At 44.7% G+C, this 26,180-nt stretch overlaps 1 protein-coding gene across 2 annotated transcripts; it reads right to left on the bottom strand.

The window, feature by feature from the left end:
- Window positions 1-2,936: 2,936 nt before the first annotated feature.
- Window positions 2,937-25,344, bottom strand: LOC308587789 (uncharacterized protein). Of its 2 annotated transcripts, none has more exons than XM_081195581.1 (5): window positions 24,792-25,344; window positions 7,941-8,345; window positions 5,371-5,685; window positions 4,988-5,154; window positions 2,937-3,726 (listed from the first exon to the last, which is right to left on the bottom strand). In XM_081195581.1, exons 1-5 carry the CDS (start codon window positions 25,003-25,005, stop codon window positions 3,682-3,684), a joined length of 1,146 nt encoding a protein of 381 aa, XP_081051707.1. In that variant the 5' UTR covers window positions 25,006-25,344; the 3' UTR covers window positions 2,937-3,681. The 2 variants fall into 2 exon arrangements, with proteins under 2 accessions (XP_081051707.1, XP_081051706.1); XM_081195580.1 differs by lacking the exon at window positions 24,792-25,344 and adding an exon at window positions 18,805-19,054.
- Window positions 25,345-26,180: the final 836 nt, after the last annotated feature.

Below are 26,180 nucleotides of genomic sequence, written 5' to 3'. Positions count from 1 at the left end.
CCATAAAGACTGGGAACCCCTGCTCTAGATATACCTGAAGTCCAAGTTCACCTGCACTGCTGTAGTTGACTCACACTAATAATAATAATAATAATAATAATAATAATAATAATAATAATAATAATAATAATAATAAATTTATTATTTATACCCCGCCCATCTGGCTGGGCCTCCCCAGCCACTCTGGGCGGCTTCCATAGAAACCAAAAATACAGTAAAATATCACACGTTAAAAACTTCCCTGAACAGGGCTGCCTTAAGATGTCTTCTGAATGTCAGGTAGTTGTTTATCGCTTTGACATCTGCTGGAAGGGCGTTCCACAGGGCGGGCGCCACTACCGAAAAGGCCCTCTGCCTGGTTCCCTGTAGCTTTGCTTCTCGTAATGAGGGAACCGCCAGAAGGCCCTCGGCGCTGGACCTCAGCGTCCAGGCAGAATGTAATACATTGCAGCACACTCCTATGTGTGTGCCTATGCAAAAGCAAGTTCTGTTGAGTTCAATGTGCCTTGTGCCCAGAAAATTGGGGGTAGGATTGCTGCCTTGTACATTGTTAGTTTCCCCCACCCTCACTCATTACATAGCATGGAACTCGCTTTGCTGACAAACTTTTCCATTGTCCATTAAGAGTCTGGGACCTTTCAGAAAAAAATAGCTTCAGCTCTGGCTGGCTTTATAGGCACCATACAGCATATAAATATGGCCACTATTTTATTGTTTCACCACAGACACATGAACGCACACTCCCACAAGGAAGTGGCTTGGCTTAGATTTCTTTTTATCTGGGTTTGTGCCCCACCCATTTTCTAGCTTCAAAGGTAAGCCACTCAGATTGATTTCTAGCCTCTTCGTAATGAACATAATTATGCAGCCTGGAATGGTGAAAAAAGCAACAACCCAGAGGAGCTATCAAAGGCTTGTGCTGCCTTCAAAGGGACCTATAAGGATCTGGCACACTGCCCATTGTGGCTCTGTCAAACAGACTCCTTGCTTGTGCAACGAAACCTCAAATATCTTTTGGGGGCTAGCCCCTGGGGAACTGCAGTGTTAACATTCACTGAGCTACAAAGCAGAAGGGTGCAGCTTTGCAGGGGCAGAAGTCTCTGAGGCAAGCCTGCCCAGGAACTTCACTCTTTCTCTGAGGCCCTCTGAAAACAGAGGGAGGGGATGGGACTCTCTCTCTCTCTCACACACACACACACACATTTAGCATGACAGAGTATGAAATAGCCTCCCTGCAGACTCGTATGTCTCTGCATCCCCCTTGCCTGCTATAAGGCAGGCTTTGAAAATAGTTTTGTTTTAGTGGACGTTCTGTTAGGGTTACTGCAAGGACTTTGGGTTGTGTACTGAGCCTGCATCGATCAGTAAGCAAATGTTGTCTCCCTGTGTCATGGATGTTTTAGCAGAGATTCCTGCATTGCAGGGGGTTGGGCTAGATGACCCTTGGGGTCCCTTCCAACTCTACAATTCTATGAATGTGCTTCCTGCCTAACAGTTATCTAGCAAGAAGGGCTGCAGTCCTTGATTAGAGTGAGCCCTATTAATCTCAGTGGCACAGACTTCAGACAAAACAAACCTGACTAGGGCCACACTATCAGCATCTTTCAGGTTTGTTTGGGTTTTATCTGGATTAGTCCATCAGTTGTGGCTACAAGTCCTACTCACTTCTACAGCAGTTCTGCAGACTTCAGGGGGAGCATTTGTGCAAACCCTTTCTTAGGGGCATCACATGGAATACTCAACTTTCTGCAGGCCTTTGAAAAGCCCAAGAGTGTGACACCTTGAGTTTTAACTGCGGAGGTTCTCAAACTTCCATCAGAGATAGCTTTCCTAACTAGATAAATGTTTGGGGTACCCCTATCTTGGAATGATGGGTCAAGAAAAACCTAAGTTCTTAGAACTAGTCCCTTTAGTCAGAGTGAGATTCCCCTGCATGATTGCCCACTGAATAAAAACTCCCTTTTACAAATCAGATGGTGTGTGTAAGGATTTAAAGAGTAACCTTTAGAGCTTTGTTCCTGGCATGCTCTCTCTAGCTCCTCTTTGAATAATCTACACTGTTCCTTATTTTATACAGGCATGTGAAGGGGAAGCAGCAACATAATTCCTCCAGTTTGCTGGGATGCAAATTGGGGGTGTTGCAGAAAACCCGAGCAAAGGCTCCTATCTCATCCAACTAACAACTTGAGAAGCTTCAAGCAAGAAAGGAAATAAGCCTATTTAGAGGAAAACCAATTTATTTGTAGACCCACAATCAACAGTCCAAACACAAAGGTGTTATGTTCTGGAAAAGCCTTCAGAAGGCTAAAGATGTAAATGAGAGATGTCAGGTGGAAGAAGTGAGGCGAAACAGAATGGGAGAAACAGAAAACAGCTGGAGAAAAGAGGATACAGGGTGGAATAAAGAGAATTTTAAATGAAGTAAAAAGTACACTCCTATGCAGACATAAAAGGGGCACTGCAGCTTAATTGGTCTGCCCCATTTTTGGTTCTAGATTTCTTCATCCAAACAAGGCACAAGCAATTCCTCTACGATTAGCAGGTAAAGAAGTAACAGGAGAGGACAAGGTGGGGAATGAACGCTCTGTGCAAACAGCAGGAGGTAACTGCCAAGAGTCCACATGAAGACAGTTGCCAGGACTATTTAAATATGAATCTAACAAACAAGCAAGCGATACAACAGTTAGATACAACTTCCAGTGGCAGCATTGAGTACACATATGAGTCCCATTGATCTGAGCTGTTGTTGGACAAGTGTCTGGGCACAACTGGGCTGGTATAATTGCTGGGCATCTCCTGTGCCACACCTTGGTAGCAAGAACAGTGGCAGAATTTTCTGGAGAAACTCCAAAAATAAACTGCTTCCCCCAAACAGTGTTGTCTGAATCAAAACTGCTTTTATTCCCCCTGAAATACAGCAATAATTGGGGGGCTTCGCAATATCTTTGAAGACCATTTGCTAGGGAACAACTTTGGCTCAGGGTTACTGTCTTCAAACCCCGTTTGCAAGGTTCCTGGAGGCTTGTGACTGATCAATATGGGAAGCAGAATGATGGGCTGAATGGATTTTTGGTCTGGTGGATCAAGGCTCTTATGGCAAATATGGGGTCACTACTCCCTGTTTTCCTGCTAGACCCTCTGGAACACCTTTGGATCCAATAGATAAAAAGTGTAAATAGAAGTGCAATTTAAAAGTATATATGTAAAACTCAAGGAAGGAGCCAACTAGGCCTCCAAATCACAGTTGGGTTGCATCTCCTTTCACATGTAACATACTCTGCGGTTTTGCGCTGGGCTGACTCGCCTCCACAGCTGCTTCACTTCTTGTGCAAGAATCCCACAGTGCAGCTCTTCAAAGTCCAAGCAAGGCCTCCCTTGGCAATGTGAACAAGAGTTAGTGCGGTCACTGAACGAAAGTCCACTTCCCCGAGAGCTGTATGGCTCTGAACACAAGGCACAAGGAGCACAAAGGGACAAGGGAAAGGACTAGGTCAGGCTGGTGCCAATTCCCAAAAAAGAAAGAAAAAACAAGTCTCTTTGTAGACTAAGTCAGCTGACTCACAACTTGATAGTCATGGGAAATCAGGACAGCATCTTGCAGAGGATGCTCTTCCCGGTCAGAAGCCTTTCCGCCTCCCTTGGCTGGTCAGAATCTGAATAGGAAAATTGTCTTCCAACTGCTTAGTAGCTGTAGAGGGAAAGAGGTGTGTCCTCCATCATGTCATCCTGTAAGCAAAAAGGGGGGAAAGGGAGACCTTGTTAATTTTGCACAGTCCTGAAGGAGCAGGAGTAGGTGAAGGTGAAGGGCATAAAAGCAAGCAGTGCACACAGGCCCTCAGCCCATGCCTCAAGTAGTAGTAGTAGTAGCAGCACTAGCAGTCATTTTATTTATATGCTGCCCATCCAACTAGGTTGCCCCAGCCACTCTGGTTGGCTCCCAACAAAATATTAAAAACACAACGAAACATCAAACATTAAAAACTTCCCTGAAGTCTTCTAAAAGTCAAAGAGTTATTTATTTCCTTGACATCTGATGGGAGGGCATTCCACATGGCCAGCGCCACTACTGAGAAGACCCTCTGCCTGGTTCCCTGCAAGCTCACTTCTCGATTTGAGGGAACCACTAGAAGGCCCTCAGAGCTGGATCTCTGTGTCTGGGCTGAACGATGGGGGTGGAGACACTTCTTCAGGTATACAAGTATGCACTCTATGACTTGCCCCATTCCACAGACACCCTGAAGTAACCTTCTTGCTGTTATCAGACTACTGCTGTATTTGAAAGAGATGGGCAGCCTCAGGAGAGGCAGACGGATAAGATTTATTGTGTACTGGCATCTAGGCCATGCTCCAGGTGAGATGCCCTAATGTGAAGGCCCACAGCTGGAGAGCTCATTCAACTTAAATTGGGGGGGGGGTCTAACCTTTGTCACTCTTACTGTGGGGGGAATCTATGGTGCCATTTTCAAGCCCCCCCCCTCTCTCTGAAATGGTACCTCCATGTGGTCTGGAGGCACTTCATCCAATCACCCTTAATGATGGAGTAGAAGACACTAGAGATGTTCTCCTCCCAAGTCCAAGTGAATCCTTCACAAAAGGTTACACTTGAATGCTACCCTAGTTAGGGTTGACAAACACTTATGGAGCCTATATCCTTTTCAAATGCATTCGGGTAATGATATTTGAAAAGTATATTTTAAAAAAACCTTCGTTTCAGAGCAGGGCACTCAAGGCAGAGGAAGGAAAAGGGCCATAACTCCATGGTAGGGCATCTGTTTTGAATGCAGAAGACCTCATGTTCAATCCCTGCCACCTCCTGTTGGGCTGGGAGAAACCAAAGTCTGAAACCCTGGAAAGCCACTGCCAGTTAGGGTTGAGCTAGACTGCCTTCTGCCAAGTCAGATCAATGGTTAGCTTCCTATCTTTTAATAAGAGCCTGTGAAGTCCAGGTTAGAGGTCTAACCAAGGAGGATTAATCGAGGGCACAAACCATAGGCAAATCCTGGAGCCGCCGGAACTGCAGCTGGCCACTGCGCTGTCGGTACCGCAAGAACCCCATAAGAGCCAGGATCCCCACTGTCACGATGAAGATGAAGATGACTGCAATCACCAGAGGGTCCTCACCTATTGGGCTGGCTTCTGGTATACTAGGTAGGTCTGCAGGAAGGGAAAAAAAAGTCAGACAGCCAAACATGGATTATTGTTCCTGGCCCAGAATGGCAATTCCATACAACTACTAGGCACTTCAAAAGTCAAAACTTGTTCTGTCGCAAATACATTTTTATATACCTTCGTCTCCACTATATATCTAGTTCCCAAAATGCTCTCTATCCTTGTTTCTACCTGCATGGAATAAGAGCTCCTAGTGAGTACCTTCGCCATCTCCCACATCTGGGGTAGAGGCCTTCTTTTGTACGTGGTTAGCTGGTTGCTCTGTTTCCACTGGTGGGACTCTGGGAGATGTGAGTGTGGAGGAGACAATGCCTGGTGTTAATATGGTAGTGCTAGAGGCACTCGCTGTGAGGACTCTTCCATCCGTATCAGTTGCATTTGGAGCCAAGGTGGACTCGGCACTGCTCCCCTCTGTGATAGCATCAGGGTTTGCCACCGACATAGTTTCTGGCCTCCCTTCTGTAGGCCCTGAGGTGATGAGTGTGGAAGCTGTTGGCTGGGAAGGAGATGTCGGCCCTGGAGGCAGAGACAAGAGAGACACCCACAAGTGAATCAAGCGAGGATCCTGGGTCTTTGATGTGCAAGAACAAATGAAAATAATCCCGCATGATCATTTCCTCTCTATTACTACAATTCTAGCACATGGGTGGAGCAGATCCAGAGTCCAGAACAAAGTATACCAAACTGGCAAAGAGATTTAGATCAATGGCTGAAACACACTAGTGGATACTCATAGCCCTTTGCCATAGTTTGTCTTACAATAGCAAGCTTTCTGAGATGTGTTGTGCAGAAAATATCCGTTCTTAGATTAGTCAGTTGGCAGAATCTGGGTTTTTCAGCTGTAGAGCCTGGAAATCTTAGGGTGCAAACTGAGACAGCTAAACTGATCTACACAAAATAATTAGAAGAGGGTTCTGACTGAAATCCTAGAAACCAAATCTTTAGTTCCAAACATACTTCAATTCTATGAGACAAGCCAGGAGTCAGAGATCATCCCCGCCTCAAAGAATCATGGGAACTGTAGTTTGCCCCCACAGAGCTACAATTCCCAGCACCCTCAACAAAATGCAGTTCACAGGATTCTTGAGTGGTGGAGATGTGCTTTAAATATATGGCGTGTACACAGCCTAGCTTTTCTTTTATCATGTGGCCCAAGGGGGCGGGGGAAGGTGAATTAGCATAGCGTACCCAATACAGGAAAAGGAAGTTCAAAGGCAAGCCCCACTGCATGGTGCATAGAGGAATCTCTTGGAGCGTTACAGCATCAGCAATCAATTGCCTGCCCAAACACATCAGAGATAGGTGCCTACAGATCAATGCCTATGTCAATATGTGTTTTGCATCATTTGTTTCTGACGCATCAGACACAGAGCTTTCCCCTCCTCCCACTGTCAGCAATGGTTCCCTGAGAGAAACTGCTCTTTATCCTGAAGCCACCAAAACCAATAAAAAGTAGTCAAAGAACAATCAGAGAAAGAATTCTGCCTTCATGGACACCTGGACTCCCAGTATGGAATGGTTCCTGCTAATCATATAGAACCCTGCAGCACATCTTGCTGTGATTTTCTCATCCTTTGAAGAAAGTTGAAAATAACTTTCCCTATTTTTGTTACAATGCCATAACTTTTTAAAAATACACTTATAAGCTTTTACAATATACAAAATAAATATAAATTTACTTTGCAGACAATCATTTACTTATTTAGACTCCTCTCTCCCTCTTTCTGTGGTTCCTTGTTTATATTTTAATTTACTGCATATCCAAATTATACCAATTTGTTATGCCATAACTTTTTATATATATGGAGCAAGGCATTTGCCCAGGTGTCTGACTTTCTGTTCTCCATTTACCGCTTGACAACAACCCAGAATTACCTGCCTTCCATTTTATGAAAAACTGCAAGGTTTTCAAAGTGTATTGAAGTTTACATGAGGGATTGAATAAATATCCTGTGTTAACAGAACTATAATTGTCATCAAAGAGGTAATATTTATGCCTAGGTTATAGAAACATCTAATTATGATTCCAGGCACTTGGGAGTTCTGCTCAGATTGTGTTCTATTCTCTCGACTCCAATTTTGGCAGGTATGGGATAAGATACTAGAGCCTGGCGTGCTCTGGTCCATGGGGTCACGAAGAGTCGGACACGGCTAAACGACTAAACAACAACAACTAGAGCCAAAAAACTTTCTGAGGTATTCCACCTAATAAAGTCAATTGAAAAGTCTATCCAAGGCTGTGCACTCACTAACCCATTTGTAGCACAGATATGTAGTGTTTCTCCGTTGAGAATCATTTATGCTTGTCCTCAACATGTGGCTTTCAATCTACAGGGGTAGGTGAAAACCCTCCCCTTGATTAGGCTATCTATATGTTTTCCTCCCCACACATGCCCCAGGTGATTGAAGAAGGAAGCAATGATTGCAGTCTTGGTGTATGCACACCCATAACATAATTGGGCAGGTATGGATACAACCCCCACTGCCAGGATTGCCTACATCTTGTTTCAAATGGACACACTGTGAGGTATTGCAGAATCAATCCACAATGAGCTTTTATTTTTGGAATGAAACCAGTTTCTCAAGAAATACTTTTCAGGGAAATAAAAATATGCAGTAGATCTAGATTGTGCAAGGACTATATAGAAAAAAACAACGCAAGCATTCAGTCTCCTTTGATTGCAGAACAAAATGTTGTGTGTACACAACCCAAGTTGCTTGAGAATTAAGCTACATTCCATGGGAAGTGGTTGACTACTACCAAGTCTTACCTTGTACGTCCTTTGGCTGAGAGGGCTCTGTAGCCGTAACATTTGTACTGGAATTAACCCAGGCTGTGGTACTGATGGGTTCGGAATCATTCAGACGGGTCTGGTTCACTTCTACCAAGTTTGTAGTTGCAGCAGGAAGTGAATGGATGTCAGGACTATTGTTGGCAACATGCGTTGTGTTCTGTAGTCTTGCTGTGGTGCTTAAGGAGCCATGTACAGTAGGTGCCAGAGATTCAAGCGTGACTGAGCTACTGAGATTTAACTGTGAAGCAACGGTGGTGTTGCCATCCACACTTATGGCAGTAGGGGGAATTGTCCAGTTGCCAAGGCCGCCAGCCTCCGTGTGAGGGAGCACGAAGTGTGACACAGTGCCAGATTGAGCTGATGATAAATTCTGCCCATCTCCTAGTGCAGGAAAAACAAACAGAGGAAAGCTAAAATCACAGACACATGCCCAGAAGGTCAGCTGCTTCCAGCAAGGGGAAAATAAGAGGGAAAGGGAAGGAACAGAGCCCACAGGACAAATCAATTACAATTACAGGGTGGGGAGGAAACTCCTCTTCTATTAACCTCCTCCTCTAGTCGCACTGCAGCCATCCAGTTCTCTGCAGACTGGAAATTATTTTCTCCAAACCTCACCCTCTGCTCCTCAAACATACAAAGTATGACAAACCAATGTATTGGAGCTTCATACTGGAGTAGGAAAGGTACCTATGGCCACTGATGATCATTGTTGGGTAAAGAATCAGAGAGAGAAATCAGCAGAGTTACGAAGTCAAGGATTTGAAGAAGCACTATTTCCCCACCTCCAAAGATAACAATGGAGCTATGTAGACCAAAACACAGTGCAAAATACAGTGGTACCTCAGGTTACAGACGCTTCAGGTTACAGATGCTTCAAGTTACAGACTCCGCTAACCCAGTAATAGTACCTCGGGTTAAGAACTTTGCTTCAGGATAAGAACAGAAATCGCGCAGCAGCGGCACAGCGGCAGTGGGAGTCCCCATTATCTAAAGTGGTACCTCAGTTTAAGAACAGTTTCAGGTTAAGAACGGACCTCCAGAACAAATTAAGTTCTTAACCAGAGGTACCACTGTATGAAAAAAGAGTAAAGACAAAAAATACAGTAGGCCAAGGTTGAAATCTAACACCCCTGAAAAACAAGTTTTCATGATCTCAAAGTTCAAGTCAATTTGAGAATCTGATGTCCTTTTGCAACAATCAATCATATATATATTTATAGTGACCTCAGTCTAAGTACTGATCCTGGTGTACACACAATGGAACCATCCATGCACAACCATCCATGAACCCCCAAGTTTTCAGAAGTACAAAAAAAATCAAGGGGAGGGACTTAACTGGTGGTGGGGAACAACCCAAAACAATTAGAACCAAGTATGCTTGGTAGCCAGTGCTATCTCTGCAGAAGAATCATTTCAGCATGAATGAAGGATCTCGTACGTCCCATACAGTGTTGAAGAATCAACAGCAAACAAGACAGTTAAGTGTGGCATGGGAGGAAGTCCCACACCACTTGCTCACACAGTAAAGCAGGAGTTAAAACTGGACTCCCACTCTCCACCCACAAACCACAGAATTACAGCTTCTCAATAACTCTTTACTCATTTTATTCCAGTCTTGGGTCTCTGCTGAGGCAGCTGTTCCTCTGCACTGCTGAAAGAACCCTCATGCTGGAGCACAACTGGGCTGGCTTCTTCACCCAAACTCAACACACCTACACAGCAGGCTCAGGATAATGACTTATGGGGAAAACAGCATGCCAAGTCTCAGCAGCATGCCAAAATGTTTGGGGAGTTTGGTGTGTGCATGAGATAGCTTCTATTATAAGGCAGCCCCCAATGCCTTTTGAATTTAAGCTTTTACCTACAGTCATCAGAGTAAACATAACACACCAGACTGTGACTAAACCCTCCATCCTGAGGAAGGGGAAAGATTGGTGATAGTCTTTGGCCCCTGACATGGGCTTGGTGGTGATCTACAGCACAGAAGTAGCAACAGGATGCTGGTCTTGTCCTTTGTTGCCTTGCTGTTACTGAGGTACTTGGCCAGTGCTGCTTTACACAGTGGGCCAGGCAACATGTGGATGTCAAGGGCTTTGTGATTGTTACCCTTCTAACAACCAGCTGTTGCACCCTTCTAAAAGGCATCCAAGAAGAATGAATACTGCCCTTTAACCATCTTTATAATCACACACATACCACCTCTGGCTCATTTAGCAAATCCCATTGGATTAGTATGAGAGAAGGTGCTTTTTAATACGTGTCAAGTAACTAGTTTGCTCATTTTGAACCTGCAAGGCATCCAAGTGGAGGAAATTCATTTTGTTCGTGTATGTGTATGTTCAGTTTTCATTTTCATGAAACTTGTTGTTTCTTTGTTTCTTTATTCAATACACATTGAATTATATTTGTATTAATTAAATAAAAATAAATATTATAAACCAGTCCTATGGAACTTTGCATCTTGGCCTCCCTCGGTAGGCAATTTGACAGAGTCCTAATGAGGACAATTTTCATCTTTCAATAACTGCCATGTCATGCATTTGGCTTGGAGGAAAAGACTGCAGGTACCCTGAGCTCAGAAAACAAAGGAGTCACAAAAGGATATACTTTTTCCAGTTAGAACAAAGAACTCCTTCCTTTGCATTAGCATGCAGCAAGCACTTGATAAAACTTTTATCTTTTTTTTTTTTTTGCAAGTAAATTTTTATTCAGAATTTGTAAAAGAAAAAAGAAAAAAGGACAAACAAATACAAAAATAAACATTTTAACATAAATTATTCATCCTATTTTCATGCTATACAAAAAGTAAGCGTACAATCATACAAAAAAATAACATAAACATTAGGCTCTACTTAGCCTTTGACTTCCCTTCACCCTTTTGGTAAGTATCAAATAAATCCCGGGTTACGTAATTAGTTTATTAAAGTTTATAATTATTAGCTGATAAAGTTTTTCTAATACCGCCAGTTCCTCCTATATATCCGTTCCAATATATTTCCAAAATTTACTCCATTTTTTTGAAATTTCTGGTCGTCTTGGTCTCGTATTCTGCCTGTTAATCTATCTAGCTCGGCATAGTTAATCATTTTGACCTGCCAGTCACTTACGTTAGGTATAGTTTCTGTTTTCCAGTTTTGTGCCAGCATAGTTCTTGCGGCTGTGGTGGCATAGAGAAATATTTTTTTATCTTCATTTTTTATTTCCTTACCCATAATTCCCAGCAAAAAGGCCTCAGGTCTTTTGGGAAAAGTATATTTAAAAACTTTTTAAAGTTCATTATAAATTGCTTCCCAAAAAACCTTCACCTTGTTGCATTGCCACCACATATGGTAGAGGTCTCCCTCCACTTCACCACATTTCCAGCATGTCTTATTTTCTGATCTATAGATTTTAGCCAATTTTGCCGGCGTAAGATACCATCTATAGAGCATTTTCCAAACATTTTCTCTCAAACTCGTACAGGCCGTAAATTTAATATCTCTATTCCACAATTTCAACCACTTTTCAAACTCGATGTTATAGCCGAAGTCAATTGCCCATTTAATCATTGCCTCTTTGACTTCCTCGTCTTTTGTATGCCATTCCAGTAATATGTCATATAATTTAGACAATGTTTTGTTTTTACCTTCTATTATTTCTATATTGAATTTTGATTTCTTGTCCTCAAAGCCCATTTTTCTTTTATCTTGATTTAACATATCATTCACCTGATGATATTGTAGCCAACCGGTGAATTGATCCTTTATTTCCTCATACGGTTTAAGTTTAAGCCCTTGTTCTGATTTTCTTACCAAATCTTCGTAAGTGGCTGTCTTCCCTTCCATGTTGGTTTTTTTTATTGTTAAGACCTCTACCGGTGAGATCCACCATGGTGTTTTTCTTTCAAGAAGGTTCTTATTTCTTTCCCAGACCTGATATATTGGCCCCCTGAAAATATGATTTAAGAAAGCCCTGTGGACTTTCACCTTCTCATACCAGAGATATGCGTGCCACCCGTACCAATTATTGAAACCTTCTAAATCCAATAGGTCTCTGTTCTCCAGTTTTATCCAATCTTTTAGCCAAAGTAGGCACGCTGCTTCATAATATAGGCTCAAATCTCGGCCTTTTGGCTAAGATCAAGTGTGATAAAACTTTATCATGAGCCAATAATTGCCATGGATTTTTTAGGTGGAAATATTAATCTAGGCAGAAGCAGTTCTTTCTCCAAGCACTCAAGGGTACAATATTAAGATGCCAACCCTCTCTTATCCTGAGCTGTGCACATTTGCAGTCACATCACAATATGATATAATTTGTCTCAGTGCTTTTTTCCCCTTAGGAAAATAGGTGCTGGTACTCACCATGAATTTGTTATAGTGAGTGCCACACTTTTTAACGACAAAAAGAGGTGATGGTACTGTGTTCCCTTGAGTACCCCCTGAAAAAACACCGATTATTCTGTCTGTAGGTTCTGCATCATTCAGTTCATATCAACTCACTTTTTTAAAAAGCTGCAGCAGCAGAAAAGACAACTCTGACAAAGATGCGAAAGTTCCACAAGACTTAGAAGCCTGCAGAGCTTTGAGTGGATGTTCACATACTTGGAGATGGGCATTCTGCCGCTCACAAAATGCTCACTTCTGTTCTGGACTGCTTCTTTTTCGGCTCCTGCAGCTAAATGCCACATCCCACCTTCCCCTCAACACTATCTTTTGGGGGGCAGTGTTAAGGGTAATGGAGAATTTGTAGTCCAAAACACCAGGTTGGCATAGGCTGTTATAAAAAGTAACACCAAAGTAGCATGCCAGAATAAAGCAAGCATGTACAGTGATGCCTGGCAAGACGAAATTAATTCATTCCGCGAGTTTTTTCGTCTAGCGAATTTTTCGTCTTGCGAAGCACGGTGTCGGAAAAGTTTTGGAAAAGCTTCAAAAATCACCAAAAACCTCAAAAAAGGCTACCACACCGCGTTCTATGAGTTGCTCCTCGAAGTCAAGTCGCAACTGTATTAACAGTGTTAAGAAAAAGGAAACAAACTTGCAAGACGTTTTCGTCTTGCGAAGCAAGCCCATAGGGAAATTCGTCTTGCGAAGCAGCTCAAAAACCGCAAACCCTTTTGTCTAGCGAGTTTTTCGTCTTGCGAGGCATTCGTCTTGCGGGGCACCACTGTATAGTAAGTATATCACATACACAGTCCCGTTTTTATTGCAGCTGCAGGATGTGAAAGGACATTCAACCTTACATTTCTACGGTCCTTTGCCTACCTGAGTCTTTCTGGTCTCACACCAACCTAGGGAACTGAGAAACAATTTGCTGATTTTGAGCCTTAAAACTGGGGTACAGCCAACTCATGCAATATGCAGCAGATGGAAGCAGAGCCAGGCTCTGGGTAAAGGCTACCTCTTCCTGTCAAGCGTAACTAATCATTATGTGATAAATTAAACCTTTAGTAATGAAAAAGATAATAATAGAAAAGTGGTAACCTTAAAGACTGCAGACAGTAAACCTCATTTGTACTATTTATGTGTTCACACCCAGAAGCTTCCAGTTCCAGGGGACCAACATTTGTTTACTATTCTGGGTGTTCTAAGTGCTTCCAGCGAACCACAGAATCTGGCTAAGGGTGGCACTACCTGTTGCAAGAAACATCTCTGAAAACAGCAGCTCTGTGTTGAAACCCAACTTGCAACATGTGATATTTTACCTTAACATACAGGCAACCCCCCCATTTACGTGGGGGGTTACGTTCTGGGGAACCACACATTTAAGTGAAATTGTGTATATTTGAAACACTTCTGAAAAAAACCTGCAAACACCCCAGTCATTGCAAAACCTACCCTTTCTGTCTAATTAAGGTCCATTGGGACATTTACAAAGATGCAAGAATCAAAGGCTAAAGGAAAGAAAGCTAATTACAGAAAATATTCATTCATGCAAATCAATAAACACAAAGGTCTAGATCACTGCAATTGTCATTATGGTGCTTCCACATAAATAGGCTGGCTAGTGATCAATACTCTAAATCAGAGCACCTGTCACTCTCACAAGGTACATGCCCAGGGGAGTAATAGTTCATCCTATTGCTGCTAATCTACATAGATGTAAGATACACAGTGGTACCTCGGTTTGAGAACAGCCCTGTTTACGAACTATTCGGTTTACGAACTCCGCAAAACCGGAAGTAGTGTCCCGGTTTGTGAACTTTACCTCGGTCTAAGAACGGAATCTGCGCCTTGGTTTAAGTATGGTTTTGGTACCACTGTAATAGGAAACTATGCTTTATTACATGAATGGACCAAGACAAGTCTCAGGCTCATGTGCTCCTCACTCTCTTTTCATGGGAGGAGAAAATTGGCAGCTTTCCCTTCCAACTTTTATACAAACCACAGTTCCAAGTTCAGACATGATGGGGAACTGTGGTTTGTTTAAAATTAGAAGCAGAAGCTTCTAATTTCTTGACTGCCACAAAACAAAACAAAAAAGCTGGGAGGAGAAAGTACATAAAGGTCACCACAACTTGTTCTTGTAACAGGAAACCATGGCTTCCTGTTATGTCTGAACCAGACCTAAAAAGACATATTTACCTTCACAGCAATGTAATCATGTTCAATCTAAACATCTCCTTCCTGTTTACTGGCTACTGTCACCCAACTGATCAATATGCAGAAGAATCTTACTTTGAGCTACTGGTCAAGCATGGCCTTTCTTCAACTACAGAACAGTGCAGTTAGATTACTCATCTAATCTCACCCATAATGAGCATGCTGCACGCGAAATTTCCCTCAGAGACTCTCTGGTCATTGGAAGAGGTTGTCCTTTTCTCTGTTTCTACACATAGTAGTCTGTTATAGAACACACTGCAAAGTACATACAGGAGATGAGCTTGTATTCTGTTATAAGGCCCAGACAGAAAGCTGGTCAAGCAAGGAACGTAGACCTAGGGATTGAAACTAGGGCCGCAAAGCCCAGCTGAAATAAATTCAAGACCTGTGAGAAGTTATTTGTTTTTGTGTTGTTATTTGCGGTACCCCCACTTAAACACGTGCAATTCTAGATGAGCTGATTAGCTGGCTGCTTATTGTGCAGTCCAAAAAGCTTATATCACTGGTACAGCCTGCCCACAACCTCCTGTTTGAAGCCATCAAGGTGGAAGTCACCTTGGAAGCTGAGGCAGCCTGGACAAGCATCAATCTCTTTCTGAGTTAAAGTAACCACCATAACCTGCTGCCAATAATGTCCCACCCTGCATCTGTTGCCTCTGTCACTGCTGAGAGTCATTCTGCTGCTATTACTACCTTTGTTGCTCACCCAACTTTCTGCCATTCTAAGTCTGTTTGGAAAAGCAAACCAGGACCTTTTGGGCTAGATTTCCTTTCCTACAATGACACTTGGAAAGGCCACAGAGCTCTGGGTGGCAATGGGTAGCTCTGCGGCAGAAGCAAGGCCTTCTTTTCGCAATGGAGTCATCATCACTGATGAAACCAGGGTTAGTGAGGGAGATCTGATCCCTTCTATATTTTGTGTGTGACAAGTGACTAATAAGTTTAATAAATGGTGATGATGATCAGTGCTTTTTCCCCCAGGGGGTACGCAGTGCTGGCACCTTTTTTGTTGTTAAAAAGTGTGGTACTTATTGTAACAACTTCATGGTAAATACTGGCATCTATTTTTGTAGGGGGGGGGAAGCACTGATGATGATGGATTTTGAGAAAGTTTTAAGATGTTCCTGCTGGATGGTCCATCTAGCCCAGGGGTAGGCAACCTAAGGCCCGGGGGCCAGATGCGGCCCAATCGCCTTCTCAATCCGGCCAGCAGACGGTCCGGGAATCAGCGTGTTTTTACATGGGTAGAATGTGTGCTTTTTTAAAAAATGCATCTCTGGGTTATTTGTGGGGCATAGGAATTCGTTCATTTTTTCTTCTTCAAAATATAGTCCGGCCCACCACATGGTCTGAGGGACGGTGGACCAGCCCATGACTGAAAAAGATTGCCGACCCCTGATCTAGCCCTCCATCCTGTCTTCACGGTAGCCAACCAGATGCCTTCTGGGAAGCATACAAGCAGAACTGAGCTCAACAGCACCCTCCGCTCCTGCAGTTCCCTGCAAGTGGTATTCAGAAACATTCTGCCTTCAACAGCAGAGGTAGAACATAGCCAATGTGGCTAGTAGCTGTGATAGCCTTATCCTCAATGAATTTGTCTAATCCTCTTTTAAAGGCAAGTTGCTGGTCATCTCTACTTCTTGTGGGAGGAGGCTTCTGAGAAGCCTGTACGGCTAATTGTCTGCCAGTTTCCTTGGGCTCAGGCCTCCTTGGAACCTACTTCTGAGTAAACTTATTCAACAGTAAGTGCCTTTTATTATTTCAATGGGGCTTTCGCCCAAGGAAATCAACAGAAAACTGCAGCCTTGTAAAAATATATGCCTGTGCAAATTTGATTGATTGAAAATTGAAGCTGAAACCCACTTGATTAAAAAGCATACGCACTCTCACACACGACACCCAAGGAGAGTTCATAATATTGGTTTACTTGATTGATGAAAACAATTTTTTTTTACTTAAAAAAAAACCCTCTAAAAATGTAAAGAGTGGAAGCCATAGCTGAAACGCATATTCTGGCCATGGACTCTAAGTGGGCATAGGCAACAAGGCACTGCTTTAGAAAGCACCTTCTTTTTTAAAAAGAAAGGAAATTGTGACTCACAGAATAATAGAAAATAACTTTGTCTACCTTAACAATATACAGTGGTACCTTGGGTTAAGAACTTAATTAGTTCTGGAGGTTCGTTCTTAACCTGAAACTGTTCTTAACCTGAAGCACCACTTTAGCTAATGGGGCCTCCCGCTGCCGCTGCACCACTGGAGCACAATTTCTGTTCTCATCCTGAAGCAAAGTTCTTAATCCGAGGTACTATTTCTGGGTTAGTGGAGTCTGTAACCTGAAGCATCTGTAACCCCAGGTACCACTGTATAGTCCACCCTCCCATGGAGGACAATTTTAATACCTAGGTATTATGTAGCACTTTGTCCTACATTATCTTAGTAATCTATGGGCCAGAGATGAGAGATATTAGCCTATCTCAAAGGGTAGGAGAGGAGAGGGCTGTTGCTCTCAGGTGCTACTTGCGGGCTTCCCAGAAGCAGCTCATTGGCCACTGCAAGAACAAGATGGGCCACTGGCCTGATCCAGCAAGCTCCTCTCATGTTCTTAAGATAAAGCTTGGGGAATAACTGTGTATGCCTCCTTCAGCTGCTTATATGAAGGATGGGATACAAGTGTAATAAATAACTAATCCATATAATAGCACTGTGTAGGTCAGTATTACTATACCCAGTGCTTTTTTCTGGGGGTACGAAGGGTACGCATACCCCTAAACATTTTGTTTTTCTTGAGTCAAAATGAGAGTACCCCTAAACATTTTTTTTAGAAAAAAAATAACTGACTATACCTATAGAGCAGATGGTGGATCTGAGAACAAGATACAGTAGCTTGTGTAAGGAGGATACTGTACAGTGGTTAAATTACCAAGGTGAACAAGGCACTTTCTGTCTTCCAGCTTAGACTTTTAACCAATAGTAAATAGTAATATGCTGCCTATCAAATCTATATCCCAATTTTTCTCTGAGGAGTAAGCATTTGCATACAATTCCATCCTGGTTTAGGTAAATGATCAAAGGCAGGCAATAATAATTTTTTGTACTCTTTGTACACAGGATGTATTGCAATAACAAGGTCCAATACTAATTGACTATTCCCCACCCCCACCCCCATGCAAAAACATCTAACACACACCAGAGCTTTGTATCCCACACCTTTGGGGAAATAGCTTGGTTGCTTGCCAAGGTGCGTCAGAATGCTGAATGCTCTCATTCATTCCACAGCATGTGTTTATATGAGTACATGGATCCAACTCATTTACTGCAAGTAGGGATAGGACACTTAAACATAGATGTGTGACCTGGATATGAAATATGAAACTCTGGCAAACTGCAGCCTAGAACTGTCCCTTTTCAGCAACGGTCTACAGGTTCTATCAAGAGCATGGGCCATTTGTGTGTTTCTTTAAATTATATAAAAATTGAATCCCCATGTACATCCTCACTAGCACTTTGCATTAACACTCCAGAGGTGCAGAGAATATCGACTAGAAGCTCTTCACTGCTACTTGGCCTGTAATAATCCACCACTCACTCAAGAGTAAGCCGTACTGAATTCAGTGAAACTGATTTAGGATTGTGCTGTACACACATTTAATCCACAGACACAAACACAGAACACTGGCCCCAGAAGTGCTTTGCGAAAATGGAGCAACTCTCAGCTGCCACCCCACCAACATGTTCTGTTTAACATGAAAGAACCTTTACCAAAAAGGGTGGTATAATAAGACAGGGTTTTCAAGATTTTGGGTCCACGGCTCCCTTGACCTACTGCATTCTTTCTGTGGCATCTCTGTCAGTTATGTCACCCCTTGCCTGCAGAGCCAGCAGCCTTTTCAAACACCCTCCCTTGTGGAGTGTTCCCTCAACCTCCTCTCTCCTCTCCTTCCTGCCACCCCTCTTGCTGCCACCCCTCCTCTGAGCTGCCCACCCTGCCCCAAAGAGAGGTGCCTCCTCACACTGCCCCACAGGGGCCTGGGAAGCACCCCCGGCCAGCCCCATAATCACCATTCGTCTGGGGAGTTTGTAGCCAGGGCTGCTGCAACAAACAGCTGTGCAAGCCCTTGGAAGACACAGAAGCAAGAGGGCATCAGAGGAGGAAGGAAAGGAAGGAAAGAGGGCCAGAGGCCAGTGTTGTCCGCAGCACCCCTGGGTGCCATGGCACACCGGTTGAAAACTACTGTAATAAGAGATAGTCTTACTTTGTTTCCCAAATTCTCCGACAGCAACAGAGCAGCAGCCTGCTCCAGTTACTTGCACCTGAGGCTTTGGAAGTGGCTGGCACCCATCACATTTCCCTACATTCAATTGTCTCTTCGTCTGTTGCACAAGGCCCCTTGCACTGAACATGTCCCATTTCATTTCCAAAGCTGCAAGAGCAACTAAGGCAGCGTTGGGGTGGGAGTGGGAAGAGAGGAGGAGACAGACACTGCCCATGTTGGCTGTGTTACACACTGCTCCCAGTGTATCTGTGACCTCAGGGCAATAGAGCAGGGCCTGGAACTGTGACAAACTAAGCTTTATGCTTCTCTGCAAATCAGGGCTCCGCTGAAGACGTGCATGTACAGAAGACAAGCAAACACAACTACTACCCAGACACAGCCAGAGGCATTCAGGAGACAAAGCCAAAATTCACAGACCAAAAAATAAAATAAAAACTTTCAGGAGGAGTTTTATATTTTCGAAAGTCATTTGGAGGAAGTGGGTTTCTTCATTTAGCTGGGAAAGGCACGAACAAGACGAGTACCTGATTGGTTAGCTGAGACTGAGCTGGCAGGCAAATTTGAACTCCTGCCACAGGGAGTCCTAAGCAATTCCGGAGACAGCCATTCCAACGGCTCAGGAACAGAACTTAAAAACACTTAAAATATCTAAGCATCTTCAGCCCAGTCACTTTTTTAAAGAGAAGCTGCTTGGGCCTATCTTAGTTCTAACTCAGAGATTGTCTGAACCATCTCTTGGATCTGCTATCTCATGACGGCTCCGCAAGGGAAGCAGAATTTCAGCAGAACACACAGCTTGCTTTTATTTTTCCCTTCCAGAATTAGCACAAGAAGGAGACTTGTAACAAATACGGTAACTTGATGACTGGTTGCTTTTATTGCTCCCAAAGTGGATTTGTCTGGTAAGATTTGTTGCAGCTTTGGCCGCATTTAGATGCAACCTTAAACCATAATTTAGCACTCAGGCTTGCATGCTCCCTCATCCCATGCAGCTGGGATGATGATTTGACTGCAATTTACCCAGAATCTCTGCTCACCATTGTGTTAGATCTGTGGTTTAAATTATGGTCAGTTTTAACAAACCAGCTTCATAGCCCACCATTTGAAGCTAACTTGTTTTGAAACGGGAGGTAATTCATGATAGTCCACAACCACCAGTTCAGATGCAGTGACAATAATAATAATAATAATAATAATAATAATAATAATAATAATAATAATAATAATAATTTTATTTATACCCTGCCTTCCCCAGTCAGGGCGGCTAACAACCAATAATAAAAACAAGTTGATTGAATAAAATTTAAAAAACGAGATTAAAATACAACATTAAAACATTAAAATGCAGCCTCATCACAGGAAGAGAAAGGAAAAAAGAAAGAGGGGGAGGGAATCAAATTGACTCCAAGCCAAAGGCCAGATAGAACAGCTGTCTTAGGTTGTAGCTCAGTGTACAGTCATAGTTCATTGGTAGAGCATATGTTTTTCAGGCAGAAGGACTCAGCTTTAATCCCCAGCATTTCCAGATAGGGCTAGGACTCCCTGCTGGAAACCCTGGAGAGCTGTTCAAGCACTGTAGCCAATACTGAGCTAAATGGACCTGTGGTCTAACAAAGCATATTAAAGCATTTTCCTAAGTTCTTAATGACAAGCTGAGATTCTGGGAAACTGAAAGTAAATGCTGCCCAAATCCTCATCCTGACTATGCAGGTTGTGGAAAGTATACAAGCCAGAGGCTCCCTGCAACTTGTTCCAGTTGTGCCACAGTGCCAAGCTATGGTTTAGTGTTATATTCAAATGAAGCCTCTCTCAGGTTTGGGAGCAGAGTGAGAATGAAGACAGCAGCCTTGCAAATAAGTCTGCTACACTGACTGATCCACAAAAACAGTTCATGGCGCACCTGCCCTCACATGCCAATGTCAGTTATTTGCAGTACATACAGTCTGCAAGAAAAATATGGCTGATTATCTTCCCATTTACCAAACCCCCCCCCCACAAACTTTTCAGGAGGCTCTATAAATCAGACCCCTGCTTTGATTGGGGCGAACCCAGATATAAAAACAAGCAGCTCTGCCAGTTATTTCTAGTACATGTCTGAATCCTGGAGTTTGATCTAGTTTCTTGAAAAGGTACATCAATCACACTGGGCAGAAACGATTTCCCCAACACCATCTAAGAACTTCTGAAACATCATTGTCTTAGTGTGGTCCTGGACTTCTGCCCCAGCATCCTGCCCCAACAGCATCACTGTCCCACCCACCAGGAAGTGAGGAAACGTCATAGTTTCAGACTTGTCTGCAACCAGCAAACAAACAACAGAAAGGCCTAATTTGTTATTGACTTTCAGGCGGAATTTAGCATTTCTGTTTACCCAGGCATCTGATGGCTGAAATGCGCTGTTCCTGGCAACCTTGAGATTACCGGTTGCGAGAAAGTTTTTAACTGTTTTTAGTCCGGTATGTGTGTGTAAGTCTGATGTGTTTGCCACCCTGGGCTCTTTGGGGAGGAAGGATGGGATATAAATTGAATGACTAAATAAATAACTAGTCGGGGAGAAACTGAGAGGGAATCAAGGATAGGGGGAAAGCAAAGCACAAGGAGCCTCCATCAAACATAAAGAGGGTGTGAAAACTAGATCCATCCAAGCAAGGACTTCATTTGAGCTGGGGCACAGACCCAGTACAGTGGTACCTCGGCTTACAGACGCTTCAGGTTACAGACTCTGCTAACCCAGAAATAGTACCTCGGGTTAAGAACTTTGCTTCAGGATAAGAACAGAAATCGTGCGATGGTGGCGCGGTGGCAGCGGGAGGCCCCATTAGCTAAAATGGTACCTCAGGTTAAGAACAGTTTCAGGTTAAGAATGGACCTCCAGAACGAATTAAGTTCTTAATCTGAGGTACCACTGTAATATTTCTGAACGCCTAATTTCGAAATGTGAAGCAGAACTACTCACAAAAGACGAGACTACAAGCCTATGCAGAGTGCATTTTCCTGACTGCTCTCTCTCCCGGCCAAGCGCCTCCTTCAGGGCTTTGAAATTCCAGATCAGTCGAGGATAAGGGTTCTAGGAAGCCTTAAACCCCGGACATTCTCATGTTATAAACCAACAATCACAACAGCTTGCAAGGACCGACGGCGGAACTCCGGGACATGGGAGCCCCGCCACAAGGAAGGACACCATCTGGACAGACACTACTGCGCCTCAAGCTCGCGAGTTTCCAGACAGATACAGACAGTTCTTGCGCTCTAAGGGGGCGGGGAAAACCCACCTTGGTGTCCAGGGTGGGAACGAAGCTACAGAGTCCCTTAGGATAGTACCACGCAGGGAGCAGTACTGTCTCCTGGGCTGCGGAAAATCTAGGGCGATGACATGAAAAAGCCAGATCATCAGACGCGGTAATAAAGCTGGGTTATTAGCATAGGCGCCGACTCCATGGGGCTTGAGGGGGCCCGAGCCCCCTCAAAAATTCGTTTGGGGGGGCTCAGCCCCCCCAATAATCTCGGGCGGCGGTGGGCGCGTCCGCGGCTTTTATAGGGCGTCCGGCGCGCACCAGCTCGATAACAGGCACCGGCGCGGCGGGGGGCGCCGGGCCGGGGGAGGAGGGCGGCCGGCCTGTCTCCTTGGCAACCCCATTGAGCAGCGCCGGCTCCCCCGGGAGGGCCATCCCCCCGCGCCGCCGATCGCCAACACCGCCGACGCTGTGGCTGCCCGAGCCCGAGCCTGAGCCCGAGCCCGAGCCCGAGCCCGAGCCCGACCCGGAGCCTGAGCCCGAGCCCAAGCCCAAGCCCGTCAGTCAGTCAAGTCAGGAAGGAAGGAGAAATGGGGAGGGAGACGAGGGAGGAAAATTGCGCGCAGGGTGAAGAAAGGAGAAGGGCGAACGAGACGAGCTTCCAACCCAAAAAAGGGCTGGAAGACTGGGAGGATGCAGGATCGGGAAAGAAAGCGACGCCTTCCCCGCCCGCGACGTCGCCCGCTTGTCATTGGCAGCGCAGCGGGCGCCCAGAGGGGCTGGGCACCGGCGCAGGGCCGCTCCGCAGCCGCGGAGGATAGCTGCGCGGCTAGCAAGGTGCGCCGCGTAGAGCGCGGCCCTTGTGTGGCCCGGTGGCCAGGCAAGCTCGGGCGGGGACCCCCATGCAAATCTAAGACGGGAGAAGAGGGCAGAGCAAAGGGGGTCCCTTCCCCAACCTCCGGCTCTGAGACTTCCCTGCGCCCCAGAAAAGCGAAAGGATTTTCTCTTCTTTTTTTATAAATATTTTATTAAGGTTTCAAATACAAAGTTAGAAACATACACTGAAGAAAAAAGTAAAAGAACAAGAAAAAGAAAAAAAGAAAAAGAAGAAAAGAAAACCAACCATTCAACACATTTTTTATATAACTAACTGGACTTCCTCGCATCTCCCTTACCCTGCATTCTTTATAATAAAGATATCAGCAAATTATTACCTTGTTTCGTACCTTATTTTGTACTTTTCAAATACTATACCTCTAAATTTAACATACTTTTCATCAGTTACTTATATCTTAAATTAAACATAGTATTACCTTAGATTTTGACCTTTTCTTACTTAAAATATAATTTCCTGTTTCCCAAATCTAATTGCTGAAGCTATAGTTTCCGAATCGTGTAAATTTTTAACATTCATACAACTTATATTGTTTTTGTAAATAGTCCTTAAATTTTTTCCAGTCCTCTTCCGTTGTTTCTTCTCCCAAATCTCGGATTCTGCCAGTCATTTCAGCCAGTTCCATGTAGTCCATCAATTGCGTCTGCCACTCTTCCAGTGTGGGCAAATCTTGTGTCTTCCAATATTTTGCGATAAGTATTCTTGCTGCTGTAGTTGCATACATAAAGAAAGTTCTATCCTTCTTTAACACTTTCTGGCCAACAATGCCCAAGAGGAAGGCCTCTGGTTTCTTGGGAAAGGTATACTTAAATACCTTTTTTAACTCATTATAGATCATTTCCCAGAAGGCCTTCACTTTTGGACAAGTCCACCAGAGGTGAAAGAATGTCCCTTCAGCCTCCTTACATTTCCAACATTTATTATCAGACAGGTGATATATTTTTGCAAGCTTGACTGGGGTCATGTACCACCTATAAATCATTTTCATAATATTTTCCTTCAAGGCATTACATGCCGTGAATTTCATTCCGGTGGTCCATAACCTTTCCCAGTCCTCAAACATGATGTTATACCCAATAGCCTGAGCCCATTTTATCATGGCTGATTTGACTGTCTCATCCTGAGTGATTTTCTCTTCAACCTGCCCTCCATCCTCTTGCAGAAAACTCTTTGCCTGCCCTGCCCGTATCTCGTTTTTGCTTTTTAATTCCACACACGCACCCTTCGGACTTCGTGGCAATCGGGCGCGCGGGTGCGTTTCCTAAGAGAGTGAGGACCCCCGCCTCCTCCCCACCTGCTCCCTCGCCAGCCAGCCAGCCGCACGCCCTAGCCGGAGAGCCCCGGCCGTCCCCGTCGCACAATCGGCTGGATCTCCCTTCAGCAGGCCGTGCTCACAACTCGGCCCAGGGACCCCCCAGCAGCGGATCTCCGGCCCAGCTGAAGAATCCGGCAACAAGCCCCCTCCTCCCCAATCGCTCCGCCGAAATACGCTCCAAAAACCCCCAGATAGGCCGCCAGCCGCCAAGTCTAGTGGCGCCCTGAGCGAGGGTCTCTCCCCAACACCGCCACCTCGAACTGCGTTCTCCCGGCTACCCGAGCGAACCAGCGGCAGGACCCCGGTATGGGCCCCCCCAATATTTTTTATAAGTCGGCGCCCCTGGTTATTAGCAAACACAGGGTAGGTCCTGGCTCCTCTGAGAGACTTATAGGATGCCCCCCAAGCGCGCGCCCTCTAGGGGATCTCAAGAACCCATTAAGGATCAGGACATTTTCCCGCAAGAGCGCTGGATTCCAGAGTCCCACCTAGGACGAAAAGAAGCGGTCGGAGGCTCTTTTACCTGGCAGCGGCAGGAAGGTTCCAGCGAGGAGGCAGCAAACGGCGGAGAAGCTGTAGGGGGAGCGGCGCGTTGTTGCCTCCATGCCGGGCTGATTCCGGATGGATTGGCTGGCAGCGGCGAGCGAACCGGCGGAGAAAGCGCTAAATTTCTCTGAAGAGTCCCAGGCACAGGCGCGTCTCCAGAGCTGGAAATGAGTCTGTGCCACGTGGTTCATTCACAAGCCCACGCGCGGCCTGGGCGTGTCAGATGCGCCCCCCGCCCTCGCTCCCTACGAGGCCGGCGGGATCCTGGGTTCATCTCTTCCGCCATCTCGGCGTAGCCCCACCAGGCGCAACCTGCCTCGTGAGTTGAAACAAGACGTGTGGATCCTCCCCCGCAGCCTGGCCGGAGTGGCTTCTATTGGATGGAACTCCTGTGGCTGTTGGGTTTTGTCTACAGTATTTCCTAGCGCAAAGTCTGTGTTATTTCAGTTTGTGGGCGCTGCAAAGTCATCGGCGTCCGCCCCCGAGTGCGCTCCCACCCCACTGAAGGGCCAAACGGGGCCTTCGCCTTCCACCCCTTGAGCGCTTATATTTATTAACACAAATCCTCATCCATCCAATTCAAGGTTAAATCATGGGATGCTGCGAGGGTGAGTCAGGACTTCGCTATGTATATTTCAAGCTTATTTTGATAGTTGGTCAACAAAATTGTTCTGGCTGTAGCTGGAACAATGGCCCAGTTCAGGCGTTCAGGGTATGTGCCAGCTTGAAGTGATACTGGCATGTGGACAGGCATGTGCCCTCCATGCCCTCTGCTATGTTCACAGAACTCAGGAACAAGGCTAACAAGAATTGATTGATTGATTGATTGATCGATTGATCGATTGATCGATCGATTAATTAATAATGTCAACTTGCTTTTTAAAGAGACTTTCTCCAGCAAGCATCTTACAAAATGCACGTCAAAACATAACCCATAAAATATGATTGTACCACCACTAAAAACACCGTATATTACTAAAAGCCAGTTCCAAAAGAACAAAAAGCCCAACATAATTTATTTACAGAAAAACCAGAACACAGCACCATTTGGGGGGCTCAGTTTACTATTACTGTAGCCACTGGGGGTAATGGCAAAATGGTGGCTTTCATCATATACCATCTAAAATATTGAGGGTTGGAGCATGGTTGATTTCACGTTGGATTGAATTTCAGAGCAGTGGTGCCAACTGCAAAAAGGCAATGTTGAGTGTGCCCAACAACGTAATGGTTGTTGTCGGCTGTAACTAAGCAAGGCGGAAGTAGATCTTGAAGCTAGAAATAAGAACAGTGAAAGGGACAGGATGGACCACAGTGTATACCATCTTGACAGCTTCTGAGACTTTCAGACAGAAAAGAAGAGATATGG

This window comes from Podarcis bocagei (assembly GCF_964188305.1).
Source record: "Podarcis bocagei genome assembly, chromosome: 5".
NCBI lineage: Eukaryota > Metazoa > Chordata > Lepidosauria > Squamata > Lacertidae > Podarcis > Podarcis bocagei.
Note: the sequence above shows the minus strand (reverse complement) of the source record. Positions and strands in the feature narration are given on the sequence as shown.